We start from the raw sequence: 13,935 nt of genomic DNA on the forward strand, positions 1-13,935 counted from the left end.
ACTACGCTTTAACAACGTTTAATGCTAATTCTAAGCAGCTTGATTTTTAGTACAAGTGACTTTAAGTAGTTTATATTAACGAACGTATCAACGATAGTTCCTCCGTCTATACGGATTTTTGTAGGACTGTTGGTAAACGGACATGAGTCTCCAGTGTTCTGGGTAATCGGTACCTCTGCAACCATTTACGACGCTGAAAGGAGGAGTCAAGGTGTCGATGCGGAAACTTCTTTTCGCAAAAGGAGTCTTGGGCTTTGGCACCGTTATTTTCGAACCGTTTCTTCGTTGATCGCGCTGTTCCTTCTCAAGGCCCAATGCCAACCCAACGGCCGATTTGATCAATCTAGGATCATCTTTGAAACTCCTTGGCTCGCAAGCCACGCACTTTTTCAAGGACACCCTCTTGGGTTGTTCCTCGATTCGAGCCTTGTTCGAAATACTCGCACCGCTCAAGCTTCTGCAGAGACATTCACAGGGACCTCCTTCGAGGTCCTTATCTTTATTCTCGTTCTCATAACGATCAGACTTTGAATTATTTACCGATTTTCTTTGTGCCTTGCATCGACTCTGACAACACTCCTCGTTTCTTCCAATCTCAGAACAAAGAGACGATCCAGAATTCGGGCCACGTTGAACAAGTGTGAAGATAGCGGGTGCGAGTCCACCATCGGACCCATCGATATGAGAGGGTTTGGGTGGCTCGTAGACAGGATCTATAGGAGTCTCCCAACAGATCGCCAAATCCATTTTCGTTCTCGGCTCCTTGCAACCTAGGGCTGATCCGTAACGTTTGTTCGATAAATTAGCGTGGTCTTTGAATTCTTGACCGCAACAGTCGCAACGTTTTCCCGTTTTCGTTGAAACTCGATGACAGGACGTTCTTGGTATAGCTATCTTAAAGACGGCATCCTCGACTTTATCGGGTAGAGGTTGATGCTCCAGATTTTCCGCGTGAAGTCTCTTTGCCAAGGCAAATTGGTCGTAGCAAGGTGATTGACTTTTTCGGGATATTCCTGGCCAATTCTTCTCGACGTCTCTTTGCTCTGAACATTCTGACACGTGTTTCGTTAAAGAAGGTATTCTCAAGTTCCCAGAAATATACTTTGGCTGGCAACACTCGTGCGACTCGTTGCTTTTTGCTGGGACAATTATTCCTGGACAGTGGGCGCAGCACTTTTGGACCTTCATGTTCAGAATCGCATCCTTTCAATTATTTTTATAGCGAATCGGTTCAAGTTACGTTATTTACCTGACGAGTCAAATAGTCTGGGTACATAGAATTAGACAGGAGTGTAATTGCGCTCAACAGCATATACCTTTCCATCCATTTCCGCGCTTCGCTCGAACGCGACTGCAGGAATGCTGGTACTTCTGGAATCTAAGTTAACTGTAATGGTTGTTTACTTGACGACGAACTAGCTCGATATCATGATTCTATATAGTTATACGGAAATAGACCTGTTCCGGATAATGTTAAAATTGGAAGAATCGAGTAACCTCGAAGTTGTTACGTGAATTTGCATTTTTTAGTATATGCGTTGTATTATCTAACATAACTTTGTTACTTCCTGTATTTGATTGAATAAAAATTTGAATGTTTCCAACACTTTTCACGTCTGCGTGTAGTTTTATTCTGAGAATTGTTCTGTATCGACACCGTATATGAAATCATATGATAGCTGATTCATAGGTATTCATCAGTATTCGTTTCTGTGAAACATATAGTTTCGAAGATATTTGAGGTGTTGATAGTAGTTATTGTCCCACACTTTATATGTATATTCATAACTGTAGCATAGATACTAGCTTTCGCGTTAAGATTCCACGCAAGACAGTTCACGATCGGAGAACTTCCTGATGCGCTTTTTCGGTTCGCCGTATCGTTGCACAATACATCGATAGTTGGCTGTGTGTTAGTACCGGAATCTGTGTCAGTACCGGAATCTGTGTCCGCAGGCAAAGCGTGTCTCGCGTCGGGACTCGGGAATCACCGATGACGATGGGTAAATACGGTGAATACTCGTTGACGGTGCTTGGTGCTTTCCCCAGGACGATAAATTTAGATAGGTACGGTCCACCTCCAACAATATGACATACGATATTTCGATTTAAAGACCAGACCAGCTTTTATATTCGCCGAAAATCTTAAATAGAACATTTGCCAGAAAACAATGACTTACATTTACTACGACGTATCGTATTTCTGTTACGTTAATATAAGAATTTCTGTCAAATTTAATTTTCAAAATAATTCTTAATTCTTAATTCTTATTTTCAAGCGAATCGTAATGAGGTAGTTCTGATTCTGCGAATGATAAACATTATTTTTAGTAACATATTGCGAGTGTTACAAGGTTCTGTTGGAGCAATGCCATTCCCCTTCTATTATATTGCACGGAAGCCTTGACGTAAAGTATCACGAGAGCTTCTTTAAACATGCCCTGAGGAGCACATGGCAGTAACACGCAACAACACACCAAGTCTTAATGATTTTCTTCGTTACGACGAATCTACATTGTATTTCAAGTAAAGACAATTAAATAGATGTCACGTTGAACTATGAACTGGCATTGTTCCCATTAACTGTTTCACGACTTTAAACAAAAGCGTAGAATTGTAGCGGGTATTGTGTGAAAAACAGAGTGCAACAAAAACGGAATTGACTACAAGAAAACAAACAACGACCTTGACTAAACTGGTAAATCCAGAATCTAAACGGGATCGTGACGTTTCGATGGCGACGTCACCGATAGGTCTGTGATTCACCTTGTTTCGATCTAATGAATGGAGAGTACCGATCCGTCGACGAGTTACCCACCAAACAGATCGGTCTCAACTGAGAGCAGTGACAGTTGTACACGACGAGTACAAAAGCCATTTCGTTATTATCGTGTTATCACATGTTTTCATTTTTGTAATTATAATTTCCATTTGGCGTATTGCTTCTTCATTTCGTATGGAAAAAACGAAATGCTCGAGCGGTTGTAAATATTGAATCTTGAAATGCTAAAGATCCGTGGATCGATGCTGGACCTTAAGAGACGCGCGAGTTTTGTGCATTAAGAATATTCACTAAAAGTCGTTTGACTGTTACTTTACCTGGCAAGTATCGGAATTACTTGAACGGTAAACAATCATACACGAATCAATTGTGATTAACAGTGTGTTCATAAACAATGGCACGGCTAAACGACAACAGCAATGAAATCATCTACATGGATGACATCGAGGACCAAGTGTCGGAACCGTTGACCTCTAAAGAATTAGAAGCGGTAGTTATACCGCGATTTGGTTCCATGTTGGAGACGGACAACACGAATAATCCCCGACCAACTTCCGGACCTGAAATCGACGATCTTGAACCAGAAGGAAAATCAACGATCGATTTCGATCATCGAGGAATAGACGACGGTCTTCTACCGGAAGCTCCACGAACACCTGATATTTCCACGTTTCCTGATAGTAGAACTCCGTTCTTTCCGGTGCCACCTATTCAAAATATACCAGACGTGAATATTTATCAGCACAAGAAAACGCTTGCCCAGGGAATGATGGACCTGGCCCTTTTGTCTGCTAACGCGAATCAACTGCGCTACGTTTTACAGACAGACGGAGGACATCCGTATTTTTATCCTTCGCTGGTTATGATAGGTGCTAGTTTGTTCTTGCAAATCGCTGTGGGAATTGGCCTGATCTGGAATAGCAGATATAACGTTAAAGACAACGCCCAAATGTGTAAGGCCGAACAGGCGAACAATTTTACAGTGATCGGTATATTTTTAGTGACCATTCTTAATGTTTTCATTTCGTCGTTTGGCGTAGTCGACCAGGTTTCGATCATTTCTACGTGACACACGAGATACTAGTGAAATGAAATTGAATGCTTTAGTCAAAAGTAAGAATAAGGATGAACCTGATCCGTGATATTTTTTATTTTGTTATAAAAATTATAGTTGAATACAAGAAGGAATTAAATGCATCATTTTCTTTAATTCAAAGGAAAGACTTTTCTTTTTTTCAGATAAATCCTCTATTTCTTTGTTTAATTCAGCAGACATCTCTGTTAACCAATTATCCAATTCTATTTCAATCTTTTTAGACCACAGTAAACGCGATACACACCCACAACGGTGATTTTGACAACTTGATTCCTTTATGCTAGATAAGAATTCAAGTTTCTCTCGTACGATATGATGTAACAAAGAAACAAACTTTATAACTTCGTTCCAATTTATATCATTTATATTAGAATTTATAGATTTATCAAGCTCCTCGAATACCGTTACCTGAAATTTGTATTATTATTGTTTGATTATATTTCGTGCAACGGAATGCGTAAAACTTGGGCAAAGTTTTAATCATTTACCATCCAGTCAAAAAATATATATTCCTTTTTCGACCATTTCATATGTAAATCTAATAAAGTACCGATACTGGATAATTCCTTCAAATATCTTGTATCTTCATCAGATAACGCATCTTTGTTAACGGTCGCAATACGTTTTATCAATGCTAATTCCGATACGCTCAGATGTGGGAGACCGCTAGTGCCGATGCTTGCGGCGTGAACTTTGCTTATTAATTTAGTTCTTTCAGAAAGTAGTTCGGATATCTCTTTTATATTATAATTCACTTTACCGCTTAAGTTTAATATATTGTTCATTTGCGCAGGCCATGTGTCTGGTACATCGTATTCTATTTTCATTTCCTAGAAACATATATAATTTCAAAATAAATCTTTAATGTCGTATCCTAATTCACTTCATGTCTAATGTAAAAAATTACTTCAGAGTTATTTAAATGTGAACATTCGCTTCCAAATACGCTGTTGGAGAGATTTATTTTAATTATACTGCTCAAAACATCTTGCGTTCCAAGAAGCCATGAAAATGCAACTAACAACTCTCTGGTATTCTTACTGTCTTCGCCAAGAGCATAAAACTCTATCGCTGGGTAATGTAAATATGCAAAATACAATTTCGTAGCCCACACTGTACCTGAAAAAAAAGACATAGAAGAAATAGAATTAACAAAATGCCATACAAAGTCTCCTAATCAAAACAAATTTAACAAGAAATAACTTAATTTACCACATTGTTCAAAATTGACTTCGATCTGTTTTTCTTTTACGGCATGATAACTTAGAGCATACAACGTTTTCCAGAACGTCTCGGTCTAACATAGAAAATAAATTAACTATCACAATCTTGTTTTTGTAAGTTATTTACATACAAAACACTATGTAAGGGGTTATGTGATATCACTCGTAATACTCACGACATTTTCGGCTGTATTATTGAACTTCGCTAGTCTGAAATACTCAGGTTTCATCGCGACATTGATAGATAAATTTAAATGTTGACATAATAGGACCAAAATGCTTTTTATGTCTGACATTGTTACGATTCAAATGATGATAGTGACATTTCACGCGCACAGTTTACAACTTCGTATGTTTGGCGCGCAAGCAACGCGTTTCAAAGTTGCAGTCTTTCTATGTTCCTTAATAAAGAATTGTTTATTAAACTTTCTAAAACAATTGCAAACGTAATTTTCTTTTCAACGTTACCACCTCTCTTTTTAACGTCATTAACAGGTATTAGTACGCGTGAACAAAATATAAACGTGTTATTTAGAACAACAATTTCTTTCATTGGAAGCATTTGAATAAGTGAGCAAGAATAGTTGAGTGGAATTATTACCTGTATAATTACGGTGAATTACGGTTGCAAGTGTTAACGAGGAAATCGGCAGGTAGCCGTATTGGTCACAGCCAACTTGGAACGCGTGACACCTGTTAACAGACGACACTTTTTCTTTGTTTTTGGAAAGCTTCAAGTACCAGTCAAACGCAAAATAATGTCGAATAGTCGTTAAATGATACAATGTTGTATGTATTTCTATCGAGGAGAAAATCAATCGTAATACTGCATGCTCTTTGGTTATAGATTTCTTCAAATTGTTTGAAATACATCGGTCGATCAGTGACGTATACAAGATGCTTGTCGGCTCACCTCTCCCCCTCCCCCCATCTCCCCCACCTATTGATCAACAAAAATCTACATGTCAAATCTGTACGTGTGATTGTAATTTAAGCAAAAAGTGTGAAATAACAAGATTCGTTCCGATGTATTCAAACTATTAACGATGCAAACGTCGGCGTCGGTTTGTAACTCGTGGTTCTGACCAAACCAAAGTGCCCCTCTGCAATACGAATCCGTAATGCATCGGTAAGTTCTCCCCGTCGCGGTCGCCCCGTTTCCTGTGGCACGATGCACAAAGGCTGTGATTACGGGCCATTAACGTGACGGAAAACGTAAACCCCACCTGGTACGTTGGACAACCGGTCAATCGTCATCGTCAATCGCGTGCGATCGGTTGAACGTGCAGGATCGCCGAGCGATCTATCGACGATCGAGTTCGCTCTCAACTCTTCTCTTTTACATAGTTCTACTCTGTTACGTGCAACTCTAAGTTAACGGTCGTATCCATGCCACGGTTCACTTCTTCACAGATAATCAGAGAACGCGTATAGTTATAGTGTCGTTCTAGTCTTCTGGTAGACTATGAGAACAAGTGAACTAGTGTGGATGTAAAGTGACCCGATTACGTTATTACGAAGTAACATTGTAATTATATTTAGAGATATTGAAAAGTGCCGAAAATGGAAGGAAAACGCGGACCGATCTTAACGCTCGCCAAGCTGTGTCTTTTAATCGTATTGGTAAGAACTGATCATGTTTCCCGAAGTACAAGTCTGTCACAACAATAAACAAATAGGAAATACCACTAATACTCTTTAGTCATTTCATGTGAATTTAGTTGAAAAGCTTTCTCTATTTCGACGTTTCGTTCGAAGATTGCTTGGCTCTCTTTGGAAATAAATATTTCCAATCGTAATTTCCAATTTAATTTCATCTTCTCCAAACGGTGGAAAATGAAATCGTCTCGTATGTATTTTACGGACGTAATGGTTCAGTTTGTAAGTTTTACGGATAAACTTACGAAGTTACAAAAATGAAAAATTATCGAATTAAAAGGACTTTCGAAACATGATCGCCGTGTGCCGTTAGGGCTGTAGATTTTCTTGAACGCTACATGTTAGAACAAAGTCTGCAATTAACGGCTGATCGGTCATATTTACGTAACCCGAGATTTATTATTATCGAGTAACTGTATCTCGGTAGTTAGGGTGAACTTGTGGCAAGTCGAATAGCTATTTTTAAGCGTTTTTTATCGCAGATATGTCAGCAAACGTGAATGAAAGACGCATTTTTATACGATTGATCGAACGCGAAAATTCAATATCTTCAACGTTTAGTAGCTATACAAGCGTGATCCTTTTATATAATTTAAACGACTTGTTTCATTTAACGAATGTTGCCATGAAATAAAATCAGACTGCAGTCCAACATAATGAAATTAGACCGCAACAAATCGAATCACTGCTTTATTTCTACTATACATTAAGGATTATAACGATTTACGGCAAGGACGAATAGTATTCGTGCGGACATCTTATAAATATTAGATTCGCGTGCCGTTTTAGGTTGACGTTCACGATTCGCAGAATTCTATAATACGCCATTGGGAATAATAAAGTTATAAATAGAAATTCTTCTTGCAGAGTTTAAAATACAGACTCTCCCTAAGAGTTTGATGGAACACTTGAGCCCGCCAATATTGTAGAAATAGTAGCGTGTGTCTCTGATTTAAAAATGAAAAGACACATTTAAGCGTGATAATGCGCGCATTTCTACTTCCGTCGCTTTGTTGTCCTCGAAAATTCTGCCGTAACGTTTATTATTAGACTCCGCCTCTTTGTTTTTTTACCAGATTGTTATCATTGCGTTTACAAAGCAGGTGTTTCTTTCGTATTATTTTGCTGTTAACAATTCGGCAAACATTAAACCTACTTCTACGTCCTTTGAATACGCACACATTTCCAAAATTAATTCGTCGATCATCACCTATCTCGATCTCTTGGAAAACAGTATCGACGAGGTTGAGAAACACTCATCTAATAAATGCTATAATATATGCTAAGGTACATTATTTGCCAGAGACTCAATTATTGGCGAACGCGTTTATCTTGTTTTAAAATCTTTAGTAATCTATTCAAGAAAATAAACGACAAACACATTATGCAAGAACCATTAATATTCCCGTATTCTCTTATTGTTAGTAGAGAAATTATCGTTCGTATTCTCTGACTTGTACGAAAATACAAAGTTTAGAAGCTACATGAAATATGTAATCGTGATCGAGTTACCAGATTCTTATAACGGTAGAGTCGACTTTCCTTCCATCGGACAACCTTATTTTGTCTCTTTTAATAGAACACCAGATTCTCCACACGAAAACCAACTGTACACGGTTTGAATAGAAAATGTTGCAACCAGTAATCCTTTGCGAGACCCAGAAAGTGAAATTTGGAGCCTTAATCTAAAGAAAAAACGTAATACAAGTAAACAAATAAAAACAAGACTCCCCCTTTGTCTTCTTTGCATATAGAGTAATACATTATATTATTGCTCGGAACTAAATGATAATAAACATACCCGTTTAAGGAACGTCTTTAATCTTCAAAGATCGTGTTACGGCAATGCTTGAAATCCTTTGTTTGATTCGATCACCTGTTATCATTTAAAAGTTTGATATTAATTAACGTAATCTTGTTTTTTTTTTTTTTTTTAGATAGTACATAATGTTTATGCGTATCCATATCCAGTTAATCAAAAAGAGAAGGACACTAATTTCAATAAAAGTCGAGCAAAAAAACAAGGCGAGAAATTCGTTGAAAAACTTTTTGATAAGGATGAATCTCTCGCTTCCGAAGAATGGTCTGACAGCAACGACGGTAGACCGACCAGGAGGGTCCAAAGAGATACTTCGGACACATCTTCGAAATCCCTGGCAAGAAGTTTCATAAGTCAGCATAAAGGTAAGAAAAAATTAATTTGAATTGGTCTGATCTACCTAGTCCTATGTTGTTATTATTATTCGGTATACGCGTTAATTATAGTCGCGACTGTATCGAGCTTACAATTAAATAGTTCATGAAATGAAACATACGTCACGCGTGGGTTTGTATCTTGGACCTAACAGTTTGGTCCATCGACTCTTTACTTGTTGTTTGTTATTAGGTTCATCGTCCCAGGAGATGCAGTCGGATGGTAAGATTGTATTTCCGGGAGAAACAAATAATCAGGTACCGGTTTGCAAGGGGTCCACGTATTGCGAGAAGATTAATTCTTACCCTCGAGATTTAGTAACTACCGCGATCCACCGGAACGAAACTCTCAAGTACCTCGCAGGTGTAGACGTAGTTAGTATCATATTATTTTTGAAATATTTCAAAGTAGTTACCTTATTTTATCGTAATTTGTTCTGTGTGCTACTAGCTATCCGATATAGAGCAGAGGATCGATCCGATGGATGACACACCTCTCTGCGTATCGACCGTATGTATAAATTGTTCCTTATCTTTCTTGTTTCCTACAAAAAAAAAATAGCCAACTTGTTACTACAAATGATTCAAAATTAATTTATACAAAAAATCACATACAATTCAAGGAGCAAGTGATATTTCCTCAATCGGCAGAGAATAAGGAGAATCAATGGAAATATATTGCAAATCAAGAAAATTTCAAGCAGGGTGTACGGATCGAAAAGTGTAGGTGGGTGTCATACGAAGATCACCGTTAGAAAAAAAGATAATTTACTATAGTTTGAAAGTAATGTTATAAAAGTTCTGTATCACTTGCAGCAAGGAGAATGTCAGTTGTAACGTGATTGGTAATCTCGCCGAAGGCTATACAACAAAGTGTAAACAAAAATACGTGTATAGACAACTCGCGGCAGTATTATCGGATGGTACTGTTGTTCCGGACACTTTCAAGTTTCCATCGAGTTGCTGTTGCCACGTATCATTTGTTGGAAATCCGTATACAAGGATGGGTGTCATCGGTGGGGTTGAAAAGAGTCAATTCACGCCTGTTAAAACGCGTAGGAGAAAATGAACGTTGTTACGAAGAAATCAAGGAAATCATCTTTTCAACAGCTTTCATCGATGCCCTGTTGATTCTAGAGAGACTTTGGACAAATATGTATTTACAGTACATTTATTATTAACGAGAAACGAATCGCGAAAACCATTCCATAGATTGGAGTAAAATATTACGAATTCTTGTAGCAAACAAACAAAATGTCTCTAAATGAATGTATGCATAAATGTTTGAGTGCAAGATAATTTGTAAATATCGAAATCGCGTTTTTTTGCAAGTTACCCAGGCACTTTTGTAAATATTTTAATTTTTTTAAAGAATGATATGAAATACGCGAAACAGTCTACCAGCTTAACTGGTGAAGTTATAAATCTTGCGAATGATAAAAGACTCGCAGGCGTTTCTTCAGTAATCCATAATTCATGGATATTTAAAATATAATTTAAGGAGGCAGCATGGCTGTCGATATATGTACGTATATCATGCATTCAATGGTAAAGTACAATTTAATTAGACGTGTTTATGTATACAATTTCTGACTGCACAAAATATTCTTTTCAAAGCGATTATTTCTTCAATTGTTTCGTGTTTCCGAAGCTTATGAAATATTTGTGGAAGGAGGCTTTTAAAAGAATATTTTGTATAAGAGGTACGAAGAAAGTCTCTGAAGCGAACGTAAATCTGTATTATGTGATATTATAGTCATTGAGATCAATGTTGTGATTTTGAATTTAGGAATACCATTTATTTTGTACCTAATTTCACCGATAACAAATAGTCTTCCGCAGATTAAAAAAACAAGTATTCAACGAATACAACGTGGAGCATTTAAAGGAACAATAATACATTTGTTATTGGTAAGGTACCGTGTTATATATAGTTGTTTTTATACACACACACACGCGCGCGCGCGCGTATATATACATATATGTATATGTGTATATTTAACTGTATGAAACGAGATGCATTATAATTGATCTATGAACGCCACTTGTTGTTTTATTGTTAAAAAATGTAATTAAATATACTGAATGAAGTTGAAAATAAAATATTTTGTCTTATTTCTATAGTGTTCGAAACAACCACGCGAAGAAGTCTATTTTCCAAATACATAAATTTATGCTGACGTATTAAATACAATACTTATATCTATGTTCATGATATTTTTTATGGTTAATCAAATACTTATATATTATAATTTTGTAATTTTACATTATTTTGTATAGATTTCAAAAGTATAAATATTTACCATGTGCATAGAAGTCAATCAAAAAATGGGGATACAAACATGTTTCAAAAGAGTTAGATTTACCTAATAACTGTTTATAAGATCATCTAATGCATTATTAAATTTACAGTGGTCCAGGATTGTATATAAATTAGATTTTAGGAAATTCTTAAAGATTTCATTCCTCTTCTCGCATTTCACGTTGGTCCATGGTTATAGCTTTCAGAGATCACACTTTGTAAGATTAAAGTATATTCAACCAAGAATGGCTAATATAATTCACGAGGTGTGATAGAATGATTATAGACTAGGCGAATACGTACAAATAATTTTTGTTCAATTTTTAACACATCTACGTTCCAAAAATTACCTAATGTAGGTTTATACATCCCATTCAGGGATGAATTACAGAAGTAGGAAAAATGGGCCGTGCTTTGTGAACTTGGACGTTCACCGTATACGCTAAAATATTTAATCGTTAGTCGGCACAGGCGAACCATGCGAAGTACATTCTTCTTTTTTTTTTCTTTTTACACAAGCAGTACTACATAACGCGGAGTACTTACATTTTCACTTGGAAGTACAAGAATGGTATTAATGCTTATTCATGATAAATCTACGACTGCGATACAATTAATATGTGATATAGCAGCTATAGTGTTAGTATATTACCGACAAACGTCGATTTCTTCGAATAAATGAATAATTGTAAAGTAGTAAAAAAAAAATGCACCTCAAAGATATCGTGTATTATAATGTGGCAGTTTTGTGTTCCAGTGGAAAATCAAGTCTTTATCTCAGAAATAAAAAATAAACAATACAAAAGTGAAATGCACCTTATTATCGTTGAAATGCAAATTCTGTTTTTGCATTAACCGTAGTAACTTTTATTGCGGCGTGTTCAACCTATCCTTATAAATAAAAATGTTTCAAAAACGGTTAGTTCTTCCGAGCACGATTGTATGTACACTGAACTGCACGTATGTTTGTCTTAGTACAAGGAACATAGACATTAAAAACTCAGTCATTTTTTTAGTCTCGTTACAAGATCGTTCGCAGACCAGTCTAAAAGCTCCTTAATCTATTCTCAACATGCCTGAAATGAAAATAATCTATGTTTCATTGAATACCTATGCACTTTTTCGATAGGCTTTGTAACGATAATGAAAATGATTATACCTTAACGCTGTACGAAGTATCGTAGCCTCCTTTCATTTGCATCTGTGCTTGAATGTTTGATAATTGTGCACTGCTCATATCGATATCGCCGCTACTAACATGTCCGGTATGCCTAAAGTTCGTTGGTACTCCTATCATACTACGATCTATCCTTAATCTTTGATGTGACCTCTGTCTTCCATTACGTGCCCTTGGTCCTTGTTGTGTTAAACAACAGGTAAAACATTGCACCCAAAGTTCTCCACTGCCAGCCATTGTTTATTAATTTGTTTTAATTACTTTGATCTTGGAACTGAAACATGATATGCACAACAGTGATTAACAAAAGTGCATAGTTGCAATTCTCTGTATGTAACTAATTTTATATATTTGTTGAAACAGTGCTTTAAAAAATTTTTAGTGGAAATAAAACTTCAATCTTTTTTGATTCTTCTTTTTAGATCGAATAATTTTAGTAAGAGTTACTTCGAATTTTATTACTTTCTTATAGTTAAAATACGTTATATAGATAAGAAATATTTTTAAATAATTCTTACAGATCGAATTTATGTTGTCTTATCGCTAAGCGAGTGAGTCAGACATGAAAACCAATACAGAAACAACAGTACACTTACCGAATCGTCAAGTGACCGTACTGTCGTTCAGTCTAACCTTCGTGGTGACTTGAAACTCGAAAGCAGGAAAAAGCAAAACAAACATACCCTTTTGATCGATGAATGTATATGTGCCTGAAAAGGACAATCGTACCATTCCTATATCTATTTATTTGGACTGAACAATAACAAAAATGAAATTTACACAGAAAAGAAAATCTATTTTATGGAAGAACAGAGATAGACGATACGCACCAGTTCGCAAAATGTAGACTTTTGTATGAATTTCAATTTCCGCACGGTATATAAATCTGCGTCCTTCTTTCTTCTTCTTCTAATCCGTTTACCAAATCATCGCAAGATGATTGCGTATCGCATAACCTTTTAAAGGGATTTCTCGTACAAGGTCAAAATGAAAATCACTTTATCGGTTCTTTTTTTCGAGAAATTCAGCTGCCGTTTGTAAAGGATTCGAATTTAGGAATTATAAAGCCGAATGTCAACGTGATCAACGGTCATCGGCAGAGTGAAATATACCGTAGCGCCGTAGCGTATCCATCCCATATATCGCAAGTTGCAAGAATCCCCGAGCAAATCCGAAAGAAGACGAGATTGGACGAAAATTACCGATCCATAGGAAGTCTGATTTGAACACACAAAGAACGTGTTGCGCTAGATACTAAATGCCTCTCATAAGCCTGAAATAGATAGCACATTCAAAATGTAAAATTGTAATGTACAATTTGAAACTGTACACAAGTGCAATGCTAATCATACAGTTTTCTCAGACTTCTCTTATGAATAGCTTGTTCGAGCAGTGTGTACAAATCTGAGTAGGTCGAGTATATTCTAGAAGCTCGTGGTCTAACACACAAAGAATATACCGTCGTTCCGAATATAAATTTGGTCAATATAAATATTAATTATG

General features: G+C 36.5%; 5 protein-coding genes across 7 annotated transcripts; 2 read left to right on the forward strand and 3 right to left on the reverse strand.

Moving 5' to 3' along the window:
* Nucleotides 1-87: 87 nt before the first annotated feature.
* LOC128895668 (uncharacterized) lies at nucleotides 88-1,927 on the reverse strand. The gene has a single exon (XM_054158453.1). The coding sequence runs from the start codon at nucleotides 1,186-1,188 to the stop codon at nucleotides 88-90; it is 1,101 nt and encodes a 366-aa protein (XP_054014428.1). The 5' UTR covers nucleotides 1,189-1,927.
* Nucleotides 1,928-1,933: 6 nt separating this feature from the next.
* On the forward strand, nucleotides 1,934-3,862 carry LOC128895671 (ninjurin-A-like). Its single transcript, XM_054158458.1, has 2 exons — nucleotides 1,934-2,067; nucleotides 2,332-3,862. Exon 2 carries the CDS (start codon nucleotides 3,177-3,179, stop codon nucleotides 3,849-3,851), a length of 675 nt encoding a protein of 224 aa, XP_054014433.1. The 5' UTR covers nucleotides 1,934-2,067; nucleotides 2,332-3,176; the 3' UTR covers nucleotides 3,852-3,862.
* Nucleotides 3,553-6,608, reverse strand: LOC128895669 (tubulin epsilon and delta complex protein 1-like). Of its 2 annotated transcripts, XM_054158455.1 has the most exons (6): nucleotides 5,278-6,608; nucleotides 5,091-5,175; nucleotides 4,786-4,997; nucleotides 4,367-4,708; nucleotides 4,123-4,286; nucleotides 3,553-3,694 (listed from the first exon to the last, which is right to left on the reverse strand). In XM_054158455.1, exons 1-6 carry the CDS (start codon nucleotides 5,395-5,397, stop codon nucleotides 3,655-3,657), a joined length of 963 nt encoding a protein of 320 aa, XP_054014430.1. In that variant the 5' UTR covers nucleotides 5,398-6,608; the 3' UTR covers nucleotides 3,553-3,654. The 2 variants fall into 2 exon arrangements, with proteins under 2 accessions (XP_054014430.1, XP_054014429.1); XM_054158454.1 differs by lacking the exon at nucleotides 3,553-3,694 and having other exon boundaries at nucleotides 3,897-4,286.
* A 30-nt stretch (nucleotides 6,609-6,638) lies between these two features.
* LOC128895670 (neurotrophin 1-like) lies at nucleotides 6,639-11,069 on the forward strand. Its single transcript, XM_054158457.1, has 6 exons — nucleotides 6,639-6,724; nucleotides 8,698-8,944; nucleotides 9,147-9,328; nucleotides 9,405-9,464; nucleotides 9,577-9,680; nucleotides 9,770-11,069. The coding sequence occupies exons 1-6, from the start codon at nucleotides 6,665-6,667 to the stop codon at nucleotides 10,020-10,022; spliced, it is 906 nt and encodes a 301-aa protein (XP_054014432.1). The 5' UTR covers nucleotides 6,639-6,664; the 3' UTR covers nucleotides 10,023-11,069.
* LOC128895673 (CDC42 small effector protein homolog) lies at nucleotides 10,904-13,627 on the reverse strand. Of its 2 annotated transcripts, XM_054158460.1 has the most exons (4): nucleotides 13,263-13,627; nucleotides 13,029-13,142; nucleotides 12,415-12,706; nucleotides 10,904-12,331 (listed from the first exon to the last, which is right to left on the reverse strand). In XM_054158460.1, the coding sequence occupies exons 3-4, from the start codon at nucleotides 12,667-12,669 to the stop codon at nucleotides 12,323-12,325; spliced, it is 264 nt and encodes an 87-aa protein (XP_054014435.1). In that variant the 5' UTR covers nucleotides 12,670-12,706; nucleotides 13,029-13,142; nucleotides 13,263-13,627; the 3' UTR covers nucleotides 10,904-12,322. The 2 variants fall into 2 exon arrangements, with proteins under 2 accessions (XP_054014435.1, XP_054014436.1); XM_054158461.1 differs by lacking the exons at nucleotides 13,029-13,142; nucleotides 13,263-13,627 and adding an exon at nucleotides 12,951-13,026.
* Nucleotides 13,628-13,935: the final 308 nt, after the last annotated feature.

Source organism: Hylaeus anthracinus, unplaced genomic scaffold (assembly GCF_026225885.1).
Source record: "Hylaeus anthracinus isolate JK02 unplaced genomic scaffold, UHH_iyHylAnth1.0_haploid 5, whole genome shotgun sequence".
Lineage (NCBI taxonomy): Eukaryota > Metazoa > Arthropoda > Insecta > Hymenoptera > Colletidae > Hylaeus > Hylaeus anthracinus.

Coding starts and splice junctions, on each gene's coding strand:
- LOC128895670 (XM_054158457.1), top strand. CDS start 6,665: ATGGAAGGAAAACGCGGACCGATCTTAACGCTCGCCAAGCTGTGTCTT. Junction 6,725..8,697: donor TGTGTCTTTTAATCGTATTG/GTAAGAACTGAT, acceptor TTTTTTTTTTAG/ATAGTACATAATGTTTATGC. Junction 9,329..9,404: donor ACCTCGCAGGTGTAGACGTA/GTTAGTATCATA, acceptor GTGTGCTACTAG/CTATCCGATATAGAGCAGAG.
- LOC128895673 (XM_054158460.1), bottom strand. CDS start 12,669: ATGGCTGGCAGTGGAGAACTTTGGGTGCAATGTTTTACCTGTTGTTTA.
- LOC128895669 (XM_054158454.1), bottom strand. CDS start 5,397: ATGTCAGACATAAAAAGCATTTTGGTCCTATTATGTCAACATTTAAAT. Junction 4,998..5,090: donor AGTCAATTTTGAACAATGTG/GTAAATTAAGTT, acceptor CTTTTTTTTCAG/GTACAGTGTGGGCTACGAAA. Junction 4,287..4,366: donor ATATATTTTTTGACTGGATG/GTAAATGATTAA, acceptor TACAAATTTCAG/GTAACGGTATTCGAGGAGCT.
- LOC128895671 (XM_054158458.1), top strand. CDS start 3,177: ATGGCACGGCTAAACGACAACAGCAATGAAATCATCTACATGGATGAC.
- LOC128895668 (XM_054158453.1), bottom strand. CDS start 1,188: ATGAAGGTCCAAAAGTGCTGCGCCCACTGTCCAGGAATAATTGTCCCA.